At 36.8% G+C, this 17,473-nt stretch overlaps 1 protein-coding gene across 5 annotated transcripts in view; it reads right to left on the bottom strand.

Annotated features, from left to right (window-relative positions):
• Positions 1 to 17,473, bottom strand: part of MSH3 (mutS homolog 3) — a 219,485-nt gene that overhangs the window by 34,430 nt on the left and 167,582 nt on the right. For all 5 annotated transcript variants that reach the window (XM_032277167.1, XM_032277143.1, XM_032277151.1 and 2 more), the window contains one exon: positions 15,227 to 15,384. In XM_032277167.1, the coding sequence (XP_032133058.1) occupies positions 15,227 to 15,384 (158 nt within the window). The remainder of the gene's footprint in view (positions 1 to 15,226; positions 15,385 to 17,473) is intronic.

Genomic DNA, 17,473 nt, shown 5'->3' on the forward strand with positions numbered 1-17,473 from the left:
AGTAGCACGATCTTAGCTCACTGCAACCTCTGCCTCCCAGGTTCAAGCAATTCTCTTGCCTCAACTGCTTCAGTAGCTGGGATTGCAGGCATGCACCACCACCTCTGGCTAATTTTTGTATTTTTACTAGAGACAGAGTTTCGCCATGCTGGTCAGCCTGGTCCTAAACACCTGACTTCAGGTTATCTGCCCACCTGGCTTCCCAGAGTGCTGGGATTATAGGCATGAGCCACCACTCCTGGTCTCCACTTGTAGAACTTTTTCATCAGAAACAGAAACAGAAACTCTGTATCCATTAAAAGTAACTCTTTACTCTCCCCTTTTCCCCATCCTGGAAAACCTCTATTCTATTTTCTGTCTCTATGAATGTACCTATTCTAGGTATCTCATATAAGTGGAATGTAGATTTATCCTCTAAGTGCTTCATATGGGAGGGTTTTTAATGTGCGTTTATTTTGTGTGTTTTCTGAAACTGAAGATGTTCCCATTCACTTCAGGTTGCTAAAAACTTTGCAGAACTCCGTCCAAAATGGATGTCTAAGTCTAAGCTTCTTGTTTTTTTTTTTTGTTTGTTTTCTTTTTTGTATATTTCATACATTTTACAAAAGATAACTAATCTCCTAACTAACAAAGTGCTCTAACTTTTAAGAAGGATGGTAAAAGGAATTTTTAAAAACACAAAAAACTAAAGTCCAAGTAGAGGAAAGACTGCAACAGAATACCAATTACTAAAAGATATGTAAGTACCATGCGGCATATAAAAGGCATAAAAAGCATGAATTAGTAAATCTGTCTGTATTTAATTAAACATAAACATTAACTCAGAAATGGAATGAAATTACAAATCATTTACCACTACATGTATGCATTTAAAAAAAGCCTGGGAGGCCATCTACCTAAATAATGATGATCTCCAGGTGGTGGAATTACAAGTGATTTAAAAATTTTTCTTTTGAGTTTTAAACTTTGCATAATGAATATGCATTACTTGCATAATTAGAAAAACAAATGTTATTTTTAAAAATCACAAATGATACATTTAAGAATTATATTGTATCATTCTGTTAAGACAAGGCGGAAAGAACCAGCCTTCTTCTAGCAATATGAAAAACATTTATTAGCATGAGTAAAATTACAGACAATCCCTGACTTATTATTTTTAAATTTTATAAGAAGCTTATTGGAATATTAAATGCATTTTTGGTTTATAATATTTTTGACTTATGATAGGTTTATCAGGGCATAATCCCATTTTAACTTGAAAAACATCTGTATTATAATAGAAAAAAAAGTTTCTCTAATATATCCTTTATTCTAATGGTTGCAATAGGATCACACACAGTATTTAAAGTTTATTTAGAAAAGTTATAATACTAAACTGTACATATAATCAAGCAAAAATCACTATAGCAATTTTTCAGTTTCCATGGGAACACTGATGAGAATCAAGAGAACGATTCAGCAAAGTTCTAAACTTCTATTGGCTCACATGATACAGTGTTCACTGGAACTGTCTATAAAGCATGTGTAGGACACTTATGAAGGACACAGGCATTTTCCTCTAGAGAAAATCCACACTGTGCTGACTCGGTAACTCATCCTCTAACATAGCTGTGGGAAAATCCCATGAACTGCAAAGGAAAATAATTAACTGAGCAAATGCTTTTACTCAACCTTACCTATAGCTAGGAAAACCACAGATAATTAAGGTTGCCAAAGGAAGGTAAGATTAATTAGTCATCAGGAATAAGATTAATCAGATGAATTAATAAGACAAATACAGGGGAACCCAATATAACCAGAGAATGCATCCTTGTAATTGCACACATTATAACCTCATGTAAGACAAAATCTCTCTCTGATCTTCAGTTTTTTTTCCTATAAAATGTTAGAAATTAAAATGGAAACAATGGCTTCTAAATTTGTGCATCAGAGTCACTTATAGAGATTATTAAAAATAAGAGTTCAAGGGCAAACCAAAAATTACAGGAAAGTAAATTAAATCTGAAGAAAAAGACAATAATGAGATTAGAGCAGAAATCAATGAAATTAGACATAGAAAATCAATAGAGAAAAATCAGTAACACCAAAAGTTAATTCTCTGAAAAGATAAAGAAAATTGATAAGCTTCTAGCCTGGCTAAGTAAGAAAAACAGAGCGAGGATACAATTACAATATTAAATTACGAATATTAAAAACAAAAGAGGAGAAATCACCAAAGGGCTCATGGGCATTAGAAAGATAAAAGAATATCGTAGGCCGGGCGCGGTGGCTTAAGCCTGTAATCCCAGCACTTTGGGAGGCCAAGGCGGGTGGATCACGAGGTCAGGAGATTGAGACCATCCTGGTCAACATGGTGGAACCCCGTCTCTACTAAAAATATAAAAAAAAACATTAGCTGGGCATGGTGGCGCGTGCCTGTAATCCCAGCTACTGAGGAGGTTGAGGCAGGAGAATTGCCTGAACCCAGGAGGCGGAGGTTGCGGTGAGCCGAGATCGCGCCATGGCACTCCAGCCTGGGTAACAAGAGTGAAACTCCGTCTCAAAAAAAAAAAAAAAAAAAAAAGAATATCGTAAACAGTGTTATGCCCAGAAATTTTATATCCTAGATGAAACAGACTGATTCCTTGAAAGACACAATCTGTCAAAACTCACACAAAAAGAATGAGACAATCTGAATAGGCCTGTATCTATTAAAGAAATTGAATCAAAGGAAATTATTAACCTTCTAAAACAGAAAACACCAGGCACAAATGGCTTCACTGGTAAATTCTATCAAACATTTAAGGAAGAAATTAAACCAAATCTCTACAATCTCTTTCAGAGAATAGAAAGGCATTTCTTATAATGCCTTTGTCTGGTTTTGATATTATGGTATTTTCCTCTGTCTTATAATGCCAGGCAAAGGCATTATAAGAAAACTACAGGCCAATATCTCTCATGAACATAGATGTAAAAATCCTCAATAAAACTTTAGCAAAATGAATCCAACAATGTATAAAAAATTCTCTACAATCTATTTCAGAGAATAGAAACAGAGGGAATACTTCCTTACACATTTTAGAAGGCCAGCATTGCCTTACTACCAAAACCAGACAAATGCATTATAAGAAAACTACAGGCCAGTATCTCTCATGAACATAGATGCAAAAATCCTCAGTAAAACATTAGCAAAATGAATCCAACAATGTATAAAAAGACAAATAGACCATAACCAAGTAGGACTCATCCTAAGTGTGCAATACTCATTCAACATTTGAACACCAGTTAACGTAATTCATTACAACAAATGGCTAAAGAAGAAAAATCATACGATCATATCAACATATGCACAGAAAGCATTTGACAAAATCCAACACTGATTCATGATAAAAACTCTCAGTAAATTAAGAAAAGAGAACTTCCTCAATTTGATAAGGAACATGCACAAAAAAACCTATAGCTAACATCATACTTAATGGTAAGAAACTTGAAGCTTCCCCAACTAGGATCAGCAACAATGAGAAGTTGTCACCTCTTACCACTCCTTTTCAACACTGTAGTGGAAGTACTAGTTAATGCAATGTGGAAAGTAGAAAAGTTCCTTTTTAGTGTTTCTTCTCGTGTTAAAGTGTGTTAAGCCATATCCTATGAGGCTGTTAAACATGCCATGCTTACAGGCATGTAGTACATTCTATGTCTTTGTACTTTAACCAAGATATCTGTGCTGGATGTGCTCATAGGCATGTCCCAGCTCTCCACTGCTTTTACCTGTTTAGAAAAGTTTTAAGTTATTAGCCAATCAGGTTTTAGTTTAGATTGTGAGGTCTGGCTCCAGCCAATGGAGATCAGACACAGCAGTAAGAACGACCCCAAATGCATAAGGGATAAATTTGTGTGTTTTCCTTTGTTCATTGTACTCTCACAGCATGATGGCTAGTGAGGGTGCCCATCCTGCAGTCCAGGAAGTAAAAAGTTGCTGAAAGATCCTTTGTCTCACTGCTAATTTTTCTTTGCGGCACAAGCATCTATTTCCAACATGCAATAAGACAGGAAAAGGAAATAAAAAATGCTTTGGCTCAAATTTTATCCCTTCTGAAACTCAAGTTGACATTTAATCTCCAATATAAGAGTATTAAGAGGTGGGGCATTTAAGAGGTGATTGAGTGATTAACACCAAGCAAAATGTGGGATCAGAGCCAGAACCAGGACAGAGAGCCCCAATGCGGTAATGCCTAGTTGAGTAGTGAGAACAAAACCCTGCTGAGATCTCAGAACTGTAGAACTGCCAGCATTCAGCTCCAGCCTGGGAAAGCTGCAGGCACTTGACTCTTACGTGTGAGAGCTGACGCGTGGGTGAGCCCAGGAAAGCCTAGGTGGTGGGACTGACTGAGGCCTTGGGATTGAATCCCCACACCAGTGTATCTAGGAAGCAAGACACGGAACCAGTGAAGATTATTCTGGAGCCTCAAGGCTTAGTTTTTCCTTTGGGTGTTGGACTTATTTGGGACCTGTTACTCTTTTCTTCTTGCCTATCTCTCCCTTATGAAATAAGAATGTCTTATACCTGTCCCACCATTTATTTTGGATGTAGATAACTTGTTCGATTTCACAGGCTCACAGCTGTAAGAAATTTACCTCAAGACAAATTGTCCCTTGAGCATTACTCACATCAGATTCAGGTGAGACTCTAGACTTTGGGGCTATTAAAATGGAATTAACGTATTTGTATATGAGAATGACACAGAATTGTGGGGGGCAGGAGCAGAATGTTGTGGTTTGAATCTATGTCCCCTCTAAAACTCACATTGAAATTGAATTTCCAACATAACAGGATTAAGAGGTGGGGCCTTTAAGAGGTAACTGGGTCATCAGGGCTTTGTCCTTATGAATGGATTAATCCATTTGTGGATTAATGGATTAAGGTATAATGAATTAATGGGTTATCATGGGAGTGGGTCAGTTTCACTTGAGTAGGTCTGTTGTAAAAGCCAGTTTGGTTTTCTCTAGTAAGCCCCCTTGCCATGTCATGCCTTCTGCCATTTTATGAGGCAGTAAGAAGGCCCATACCACATGTGGCCCCTTGACCTTGGACTTCCCAGTCTACAAAACTGTAATAAATTTACTTTGTTTATAAATTACCCAATGAGCCCTCATGTAAACTATGGACTTTGGGTGGTAATGATGTGCCAATGTAGGTTCACCAGTTGTAAGAAAGGTAGCATTCTGGTGGGGGATGTTGAAAATGGGGGAGGCTATGTAGGGGCAGTCACAGGGGTATATGGGCACTCTATATACCGTCCTCTTAGTTTTGGTGTAAGCCTAAAACTGCTCTAAAAAATTAAAAAAAAAAAAATAGTGTCTAAAGGTCTCCTTCATCGTACCTACTACAACAGTATCTATCTCCAGGGGATCTTCAGTCAGGAGATTTGCCCAGGATTTGCATTTAAAACCAAACCTTCAGGTGACTTTGAGGCAGTTAATTAAAGGAACAAGCATTAAATTCATAAAACCATTTTCCATCAAAAAGATGAAATAAGATAACTAGTGTTTGCTAGACACAGCCACAGGAGCTAAAGAAAGCAGAGACATTCATAAGACAACACTTCTAATGGCAATAAAATCCTAACAACTTAATCACTTAGTGCTGACTTATCCTGTGGATTTTAGTACTGGTATGTTCAACTAATTAGAAGATGTGGAACTGATTCAAGATGTTTTCTTTCTGTCCATAAAGAATACATTTTATGTAGAGTACAAATACTCCACAGTAGGTGCTCAATAAATATTTTCTGAATTATACTAAGTTAGGCAAACAAATCAGTTACTAAGCACTTAAATGTTTATTACCTTCCCATTGTCTTTCAAGATAAACACACTCATGCCACTCTGAGTATACAGCATTCCCTGAAGCTGAGTGGCAGAAGGGGGAGTTTATGTAAGTACTATGGCATGAAAATTGTTAACTATGGGCCACTTTGAGAAATATCTCTTTTCACCAATGTTTAATAGAAATAAATTATGCTGAGAGCAGAGGCCAATTTTTTTGCTTTTTTCAAACTGTTTTCTAATGAGACTTAATAATTCATCGCTTTCCTAAAACTTAATTACTGAGTCTAAAAGGCTAGATAAGATTTAACTTTATATTCATCAAGATAATAAACATCTTATCTTGGTGATGCATTCAGGGATGTTAATGATCCTTGGAAATATGGGTATAGAAATATTTCACTGATGAGTACACATATATTCACATAATACACAGATACACAGAAAAATTAATTAGAGCCAAATGTATGTGTTTGCCAAAATTCTACTTTTTAAAAAAAATCTGCTTCTTATTATGGAAAAGATTAGTGTGAGGTTATAATATTCAGATTAAATATTCCTAACCTCCTATCTGTTTACAGCTTTTCATCCATTCACCACTTCTTACAACACACTGTATGGCACATAGTAGGCACTCAATGCATATGGAATCTACAGATTTCAACCTAGTGCTCTAAATGGCCAATTGATAATACAATCAATTTAGGGATAAAGCTTGGAGCTAAATCTTATGCAAATATCTAATTCTGCCAGATTTTAATATTTTTCCATTGAGTACAAAGAGCATTTGAAGTGATTTAGGACAACATATTCTAATGAAAGAATTACAATGAATATGAAATTAAGATTACAAGCCATACAGTAGATTGTTACATTTGAGTTTAGCAGGAGCTTTTAAAATACAGGTACTAATTCTTGTGTACCACCTTGGAGATTCCAATTAAAAAGATGTGTGAAAGGGCTTAGGAAGTAGCATTTTTAACTACCATCCCTAAGATTCTGATGCAGCTGTTCTAAGAATGACACTAGAGAAATACTCCTACATAAGAAGAGAAGGGGAAAACTAAATCAAAACTGTTTCCACACCTGAACCTTGAGTTTAGCTCTTGCTGTCTTGGCAGCCGAGACAAAAAGGAATTAAAGCAGCAGCCGCCACTGGCTGATAGCAGGAAGCCTGGCAGTTTGTCAGAAAAGGCCAATAAATTGCTTCACATCTTTTTGTAAACAGGCACAGTATGCACATGGAGAGAAAAAATGTCCCTAGCATTAACAAAAAAATAATTTACCAGATGGCATTTCATGTAAAGGACATTAAGTAATAAAAATGAAAATGTTCTTGCAAACAATTTTGGAGAATATCAAATGAGTATTTCTTATTCTAATCTATTTTAAGCATGAGAACAAACTTTTAAACACTGGTGGTGGGATTCTGAGCTGGTACAGCCTCCTTGAAGAACATGAAAGATGCTTGTTCCTTACAATCCAGCAATTCCACTCCCAGATACTATATCCTGGATTGAGAAAAACTCCCTGTGTGTACTAGGAGTTGAGTATGAGACAAGTAATAAATATGACTGATTATATTAGCAAAAAATTGGCATCAAGAAAAATGAGTGAATAGTAATATATTCATACAATAGACTATCATAATTAGGGAAAAATTTAATGAACTAAAAGTGTATGTATCCATATGGATGAATTTTGTAAATATAACACTGAGGGGGGAAAATCACTTACAGAAGAATATAGTGTGATACACTGTGTATAAAGTTTAAAAGCACATCAAATACTTCTATGCACTCTTTCAAAAAACATATCAATGAGTGAAACTATAGAGAAATGCATGGGATGGATGCCAAAGTCAAGGACAACCAGTTAGTTACTATGGATGGGGTAGAGGGCAATGGGATTAGGGAGGATTAGATGTTCGATTGTATTGTAATGTTTTATTTCTTTAGTAGGGTGGAAGGTGCATGGAGGATTATTATATGTCTGAATTATTTCATAAAAAAAATGAAAGTTACAAGGGCATAATATCAATCTACATCCTAGGGATATAATTTAATGTGGTCCATGCAGATTCCTTTACAGTGGTAACAACAGGAAGATGGGGGAGTGCAGGGGAATGGATAGGGAACATGTCCCATATACTAGAAGGCAGTCTGTCCCAGATGGAGCTCTCAGAGGTTAAAGAGATCAAGGAGTATCTGTACTCCAGATATACTGCCGCCATTAAAAAGAGCAAGACTAATCTGTATAAACTGATAGAAAAATATGTCTCCCACATATTAGGAAACAAAAGCAAGTTATACAACAGTGATGCTTAGTATGAAACCATTTTAGAAAAGATGTATACTTGTAGACTTGAGAAATGTTACCTAAAGAAACGTGCTAGGCCTGGGGAGAATAAAGTGTTTTTGTTTCACTTCATGCCCTAGTACACTGTTATTTTTCATAATAAGCATCTATTATTTTCATAATTCAACACATGATTTCTCCAGCAAGGGCTTGGGGAAGTGCTTCCACACCTTGGTTTCACTTTAACATCATCTGAGATACTTTCTTAAAATGTGACTTCTAGACCCTGCCCCAGTCCAACTTAAAATTTCTGGAGGTAGGGTTCAGGCATCAGTATTTTTTTTAAAGCTCCGTGAAAAAAAAACCTGAATGTGCACTGAGGGTTAAGAGTGCTATATGAGCAGTGTTTTTATTATGAAAATGAAATACATCTTTCCCCAGACAAAATGCCATCAACTCCTAAAGGAAGAAAAACTAGGGTTACTTACAGGCTGGGAAAAACTTTGTGGAAAAGTAAGTAGGGTCTGATATACTGAAGTGCCCAGAATGGTCTAAAACCCCAAATTCCATGCCCCTGAGTAGGTAGGATAAATGTGCCCCTCCCCCCCAAAAAAGTTACCAGACTGACCATGTAAGCATTTCACCAGATTCCTATAAAACATCTCATTTAGCCAAGGCAGGTGGATCATGAGGTCAGGAGTTCAAGACCAGCCTGGCCAAGATGTTGAAACCCCATCTCCACTAAAAATACAAAAAGCTAGGCGCAGTGGCAGGTGCCTGTAATTCCAGCTACACAGGAGGCTGAGGTAGGAGAATTGCTTGAACCCAGGGGGTGGAGGTTGTAGTGAGCTGAGATCACGCCACTGCACTCCAGTCTGGGCAACAGAGTGAGACTCCATCTCAAAAAAAAAAAAAAAAAAAAAAAAAAACCACCTCATTTTGACCAATACTGGTAATTTGTGAGGGTAGGGAGATTGTACTTTTATTACACACATTTATTTTAGAAATTAAAAAACTTATATAAGAAAAGAAAAATCACCATAAAGCCATGTCCCCCATGGTATTTTAGAATAAGCTTTCTATCTAGATGGATTTCTCTGCATATATTTATATATACAATTACTCATACAAAAGTGGAATGAATGCCAGGCTTTGTAACTGGCTCTTTTTCATATATTACAACAAGTATCTCTTTCCATATAACACTACCCACCAGGACCAAGTCACTGCAAAATATATCCCTAAGTAGCTAAAAAAACTGATATGTTTGATGGAGTTAATTGAGAATGAATCCTACTTTGAGAGGATGAATCCTACTATGAATGAATCTTACTATGGGAGAGAATGAGATTGAGAATGAATCCTACTACGCTGAAACAACAGATTGGGTGCTGGCAAGGTTTAAAGCTTTGTTGTTCTTTCACACAGTGACTGGCAATTGGGCCAGCTCCTTAAGGCTGTTCCTGGGTCATGAGATAAAGGCATGTCTCAGCATGAAGGAGGATGTGCAACTTCTATGCGACCACCTTCCATGCCAGCCACTTCCTGAGGAACAGGAGGAAATGCACTACCATCATCCCATTCTGTGTGGGTGGTGCCTCTAGGTTCCTGGATTCTCAACTCTGTTAACGGCAACAGTGTTCCAAGAGGGAAAGTGTCAGGGAGATTAGATTTGGTCAACTTCTGTCAATGAGAATAAGAGCACTTCATAGTGATTTCACATCTTTTTAAAGCTTATTCTCAAATCAACCTTGTGAAGTCAGTATTAACAACCTTTTTGTTTTATAGATGCAAAAACTGATGGTAAGTTTAGAAAAGGGAGTACTATACTCACAAATATATGAAGACAGATTTTTAAATCTAAAATACTAATGGCATAGAATCCGGAAGAAAAAAAACTGTAATTTACTGGGTACCTACTATGTGCCTGGCATTTTCATGTACTTTATTTAATTCTCACAATAATATATGAGGGTAAGCGGCATCATCTCCATTTTACAGGTGAAAAACTGAAACACTGAGAAGCAGTGATTTGGAAAAGGTCACACAGTTGTTAAAAGGGAAAGACAAGATTTATACTCAAGTATAACATGTCTGATTCTTTTGACTATGGCACAGCACTTCTCTCAGGGTTCTAGAAGGATGAAGTAACTTGTACATGGTCAGGACACTAGGGAACTTGTACAGAATTCTGAGTTTTCTAGATCTAAAGCCTCTATTCTTTCCCATACACAGCCTGTTTACTCACATTTTGCAGCTATTTAATATTAGCAAGAGATCTAAGAATCCTACTGACCCATCAAAAACTGTGTAAAGTCTAGGATTTTACTCTACTTAAAAGCTAACAAGTTAGCCTAATACCATTGGTTTCATAGATGCTGGCAGGAGACAAAAGACCATTGGGTCAGAGACAAAGGACTTTATTACTCATGCATTAGCCTTCAAGTCCTGTGAGGGTGATATACCATGGATGCTGTGCATACAGCAAGGGAAGCGAGCTTCCTCTTTAAGGGGAGAATTACCTTATCCCTCCAGGTTGCTTGCTGTAAGCACAACCCTGACAAATGAGAAGTGGTCCATGTAAAGTGCAATCAGGGACTTTCTTGGCATAATCAGTAAGAATATGCAGGGACACAGAGCCTATGGCAGACTGCTTCTATAAACATGACCTGAAGGTCAATAAACTAACAGCTACTCAAATGGCAGAGCACAGGAAAATGTCCCATATTTCAGTATTTAAATCTCCATAATCTGCATATTTCTTTTTAAACTGGCTTATGTGATTAGTTATTATTTAATGCTTTAAAGTTGTGGTCAATTTTGAAATATGGGATCAGTATTTCTGGGTATGTTTCAGACTAATGAAAACTTTCAGGATGAAGTGAAAACAATGTAATATAAATGTGAAAATAATTTCATTTCTGATTGACTTTAATTTATATTACTATCTATAATTACTGCCATCCTGAGTGGGGTAGGTGATACACAATGGAGTACAGTTCTTTCCCTCAAATAGTGTACAAATAGCATGACGGCATGGGATAATCAGTTATGAACTAAGACAGATACTGAAATAAGACACTGAAATAACTGAGTCCAAATAAATAGGGCATTAGGAGTTCACAGTAAATAGATCATTGTGGAAGGAAATGGTCAGAGTAACTGTCATAGGGATGGAACTTAAAATTATAACTAACATTACTGAGGAACTATTGTATGGCAGGTTCTAGATTGTTTTATGTGCATTATTTAATCTATACAACGCCACCCTGGAATATAGGTATAATGATTATCCATCCCATCTTATAGAGAAAGAAGCAGGTTAAGAGAGTTGAATTGCCGGCACAGTCTGATACTCAGATTTGCCTGAGACTTCCCACTTTAGGGACTAGAGTCCAGATTGAGCAACTAAGCTTAACCCAGACCTTCATAAAGTACAAATCTCCTCTTACTCAGCAACGCAAAGGTGCAATGGTGCATAGAAGGTTCTCAGGACAGACTAATGCCCATGACACTGGAACTTTTGCTCTTTACCTTTGTGTTAATAATTTATTCTGCCACATACCTAAACTTAAGTGTTTTATTTATAAAATCAAATCTTACACAGAAATTTGATGACTTTTTGACTCCCGTGGCAAATCTTTGTTAAGCTCCAATATACTATTTTATATGGTGTTTGAATCACAAGGGGATGCTTCAGTCAGATTCCAGAAATCTGGACTAAGAAACAGAGCTATGTCAACACATCTTATTTATATTAAAATTTTTATCATCAGTTTTTCTACAAATATTTACTGCATGTCTACTTAGTACCAGAAATGGGGGGATAAAAGGTATGCAGAATAAGCACAATTTCTGTCTCAGTGGAGCCTGTGATCCAGAATAACATATCTGAACATTTGTTTCCTAAACTCTAACCAAAGGGACCCAATAAAAACTTGTCTATGTGATACTACCCAATATATTCTTCTAGCTGATTTTATTACTAAAAGATTGTTGTCTAACACAATAAAAATTTTTTAAGTTGCCTTCTTAACTAATTAATTTATTTGGTTTTCTGGGCACTGTGAACTATTTAATTGAACGAGTTTGCTTTCTGGAAACCTTTGAACCAGATTTGTGGCTTATCCACAGCAGTGTTGGTCAGTCATGTTTTAATTATCAGTCGTGGCTCCATTTTAAGCCCTTATCCTTATTTATTCACTTATGCTATTTTGAATTTTCTGCAAGCTGCCTCATTCCTTTCTGGAAGATGGTAGGATAAACATGAATGAATAAATGAATGACTGAATGAGCAAGCAAATAAACACATATACACATACACTTCTCTAACATTGTATGATCTTATCAAATTGTAAAGATTTGCTTCTCCATCTCCCTTACTGCACTTGACCTCCATGAAGACAGGTAAATTATCTTATTCAGTTTTGTATCCCTAACATCTAGCATAAAACTATGGTGCACTAAGGTTTTAATAAAAATATGACTTTGGCCAGGCACAGTGGCTCATGCCTGTAATCCCAGCACTTTGGGAGGCTGAGGCAGGCAGATCACTTGAGGTCAGGAGTTCGAGACCAGCCTGGCCAACATGTCGAAATTGTGTCTCTACTGAAAATACAAAAATTAGCCAGGCGTGCTGACAGGCACCTGTAATCCCAGCTGCTCGGTTGGCTGAGGCAGGAGAATAGCTTGAACCCAGGAGGTAGAGGTTTCAGTGAGCTGAGATCACATCATTGCACTCCAGCTTGGGTGACAGGGCCAAAACTCCATCTCAAAAAATTATGTCTTTAGCACAACAGAGCTTAAATCTCATTATTGTGTCAATATTAACATTTCCTAATACCGTTATAATTTCCATGTCATTACTGACGACATGGTAATGTAAAGGCCTTCTTATCACATAACTCCACTGCTGTGCTACATGCTACAAATTAATGCTTTTGATACTTTTTCTTCTACTCCATTCTACTGTACTAAAAAAAAAAAAAAAAAAAAAGCTTATTTGAGTCAACTGGACATTGGCTGCATCCTGATATGCTATGACGTGGAACACAAAGCACTATCTAGGAAGTATTGCCTCAAAATGCTAATTGCAATTCAATGCACTGATTTCACACCCATAGTTTGAAACAATGCTTATCCTACACAAGGGATCTTGTCTCTTTCTGAACTGGCTAAATCCCATGAACTTTAGAACAAAAAAAAACCTTATTAAAAAATCCAAAGATGTACAACGAAGAAAAATGCATAATGCAACTCCAATGCAGCCATCATCTGACTCAAACAATGAACAATCTCATTGGCCAATCTCATTTCATCTCTATCCTGCTAAATTTCCGTAACCATCCTTGATTATTGTGATGTAAATCTGACGTAGCAGAGCATGTAATATGTAAACATTTTAGCATGTATCACTAAAGTAAGGATTTTTCTATTAAGTCATGAAATAAACCTTTCTTTCATTTTACTTGTATCTAGAAACACTCCTAATATTCTGCTCAGTAACAAGACCCCCTTCCAGGCAAATCCCCTTAATCTGACCAAGAATTTTTTTTTTTTCTATTTGTTTTCTTAATACTGTAACCAAAATAAAATACCTGTTTTTTCTTATAAAATAGAAAATGAATTACAATCTTAAGAACTAAAGAAAGACTATTCAAATTTCTTGAATTAATTTAGACATGGGGATCAGGATAACATCTATTTGGTAACATGGCATCAAACAGAATTCAGGGTACTTTGCTTTGTTCATTCTCAGATGAAAAATGAAGCTTTAAAGCATTTTAGTGTCCACTCAAGAATATCAATATAGCATGTGATATATTCTGATGTGATTCCACAGTCAAATATTACATAAATACGTAGCTGGAAAACAACTCAGACACTCTATACACAGAGCTTGACTATACATATAGAGACTGTATTTACTTTTTAGAAATGTATATGTAAGAAATATACACAATGCTCTAAGAACTGATAAATCAAAGGTGTCAGACAGATGAAACTACGAATTCTCCTCAGTGAAACCAGGATATTTCATTGATATTCCTAATGTGGCACAAAATTCAGGTTTACACAATGAGGATAAAAGTTAGTCAGTTACATGTAATGTTCTTAGAGTAAAAACGAATATGAACAAAATGATCTTGGTCCAATGCCTTTTGCAGTTTGTCTCAGGTCTGCTCCTAAAATGGGGAGGGTGGACTAGTTTTCAGACTGTGCTCTACAGAGTCTAACAGCCAAGTCTCCAAGCCTTCTACCCCGGAAGACAAGGCAGATCTGTTTCTATCTGTTTAAATACCGATTTTCTACTAAAGATTTTCCTTCAAATAAGAACTCGGCTGGGCAAGGTGTTCATGCCTGTAATCCCAGCACTTTGAAAGGCCAAGGCAGGTGGCTCACTTGAGGTCAGGAGTTTGACACCAGCCTGGCCAACATGGTGAAACCCTGTCTCTACTAAAAATATAAAAATTAGCTGGGCGTAGTGGTACGTCCCTGTAATCCCAGCTACTCAGGAGGCTGAGGCAGGAGAATAGCTTGAACCAGGGAGGTGGAGGTTGCCGTGAGCCAAGGTAGCGCCATTGCACTCTAACATAGGAAACAAGGGCGAAACTCCTTCTCAAAAATAAAAATAAAACGCAACAAGAATTCATTAAGAATAATTTGGAAACTACTGGACAAAATTAACTCCTAAGTCTTTTCTAGTTCTAACATTCATAATAAAAATCACCTTTTTTTTTTGAGACAGGGTATCACTCTGTTGACCAGGCTGGAGTGCAATGGTGTGACCTTGGCTTACTGTAGCCTTGACCTCCCCAGGCTCAGGTGATCCTCCACGTTAGGCTCCTGGCTAATTTTTTGATTTTTTGTAGAGACGGGGTTTTGCCATGTTGACCAGGCTGGTCTCAAATTCCTAGACTCAAGTGACCCTCCCGCCTTGGCCTCCCAAAGTGTTGGGATTACAGGCGTAAGCCACTGTGCCTGGCTTTGGAATAATTTAAGCTCTTAAATGTTGAATGCCTTCAGAGCATCTAAATATGTACATAAAAGGAAAATGCATATGATAATGTGGGCTTCACTTATTTTCAAGAATACATTCAAATTGAATTAATGCTCTAACCTCGTGAAAATGCCATCCACAATCCCAATTGTTGCTTCTTCTGCAGGAACATAGGAGCCAATCTGAGCCATGATGGTAATCAACGCAACTTGTTTTATGTAGGAGCTCTTTCCACCCATGTTTGGTCCAGTAATTATCATTACTCTCTCTGAGTCCTCCTAAAAATTAAAAAGTAATTTCACTTATTGTACCAGAAAAGTTTTAAGGTAATATCCACAATTTATCCCACAAATGGAAATGCATTAGGCAAAACAATACTTTGCAGCGCAAATATCACAAAAGGAAAGAGGACCTCTTTGTCTTCAACCTGAACTGTGTGATATTGCTGAAAAGTCCATTCTTAGCATTGTGCACAGCTATTCCTGGGCATTAAAAAGGAAAAAAGACCAAAGTGGATAACTGCTTATGGCTTTCTCAGTAAGCATTTTGTAATCTGCCTATGTGGATGTTCTCCCTATTGCTTATGTTAAAGTCTATCAATTTCCATTTGTCCATCTTAAAATGACACGTGTTACATATCTAATTGCCCAAGGCCCTATTTGGGGTTGGCAGCACATGAATTTTTCAGTTACAGGTAGATGACTACTAAAAGATATTTACAATATCTAGATATTGGTTTATCAGAATTTAATTATTTACTAGCATTCACCAGAGCACGTGAAGGATGCAGAACTGTAACTCTTGCAACAACTTAATTTTCTAGAACTTCTCTGTATTGATCAATTATAGTATTTTCCGTGTATACATCACTGCTAAGGGAAGTTGTCCAATGACAGCCCTTGGCAGACGAGTTAGCCCAGGGCATCTGTGCTCTGTGCTATATGAATCCCACACTTTGGCAATAGCTGCCTGGTCAAGAGTAGCCAAGCCAGCAGGGCACAGTGGCTCACTCCTGTAATCCCAGCACTTTGGGAGGCCAAGGAGTTGGATTGCTTGAGGTCAGGAGTTTGAGACCAGCCTGGACAACATGGCAAAACCTCATCTACACAAAAATTAGCTGGGTGTGATGATGCCAGTTACTTGGGAGGCTGAGGCACGAGAATCGCTAGAATCCAGGAGGCAGAGGTTTCAGTGAGCCAAGATAGCACCACTGCATTCCAGCCTGGGTGACAGAGTGAGATTCCATCAAAAAAAAAAAAAAAAAAAAAAAAAAAGCCAGAACCAGCCAATGGGCCTAGCATAAAATCTTCTCAAACTAAGCTAATCAAATAATCTTTGGGGAGTTAACTGAGAACCAGTGAGGTTCAATTACTTGGTAACTTGAGAGACTGAAAAGAATCATAGAACAAGGCCACGAGGCACTGGGGATCATGAGGAAGTAGTTATGAGAAAAGAAAAGGTATGATGAAAAATTATTTAGACAGGGGCAAAAGGGGTAGTTAGTAATGAAAGGAAGAAAAGAAACACAAGAGAGAGCCAAAAGGAAGTGAGAAACTTCTCACAATTAACTGGGTATCAAAGTAAAGCCTTATAAAGTGTTACTAATAGGAGATAAAAAGAAAACCTGTTCCATCCCTAAAGCTGCATCATATTCGAATTATCCACACATTTCCAGTCTCCCTAATGCCAAACTGTGCTAGTGATCTTGCTCTTCCTGTGTGATTCCTTTCTCTTATGGCTCCATATAGCTTTATAATGCACCTCATACATCTCCTTTACTTGAAGGAACTTCAGTGAATCTATGTTTCTTGTGACAGGAAGAGCCTAACACAATAAGAACCTCGAAAGTAGTTTGGTATAAACAGAATAAAAGTAATGATAAAAGTAAAATGAATTCTACAGAGATTAAAAATAAGCCTGTCATAAAACAATGATAAAACTAATGATAAAAATAAAATGAATTCTACAGAGATTAAAAAATAAGCTTGTCATAAAACAATCAAATATTTGGCATGATGAAATATTTTATCTCTTTTTAATCTCTTTTTTAATATATGTCTTTATCTCCTTTTTTAAAAATCACAAAATGACACAAGAAATAGAAAATCTAACAATCCTATATTTATTAAATTTGTAAGAGCCCTTCCACAAGAAAAACTCTAAATGCAGTTCCCCACTGAATTCTTGCAAACATTTAAGAAAGAAATAGCACCAATGTTACAATAATTCTTCTAGAGAACAATAAGTTTTTTTCCCAAATAATATCAAATTTGGGTATCAATATTCTTGATATTAAGAACATTACAAGAAAAAATACAGACCAATTTCATCTATAAATATACATGCAAAACTTTTTAAATAAACTAT

Source organism: Sapajus apella, unplaced genomic scaffold, assembly GCF_009761245.1.
Source record: "Sapajus apella isolate SASKATOON/1434 unplaced genomic scaffold, GSC_monkey_1.0 scaffold1, whole genome shotgun sequence".
NCBI lineage: Eukaryota > Metazoa > Chordata > Mammalia > Primates > Cebidae > Sapajus > Sapajus apella.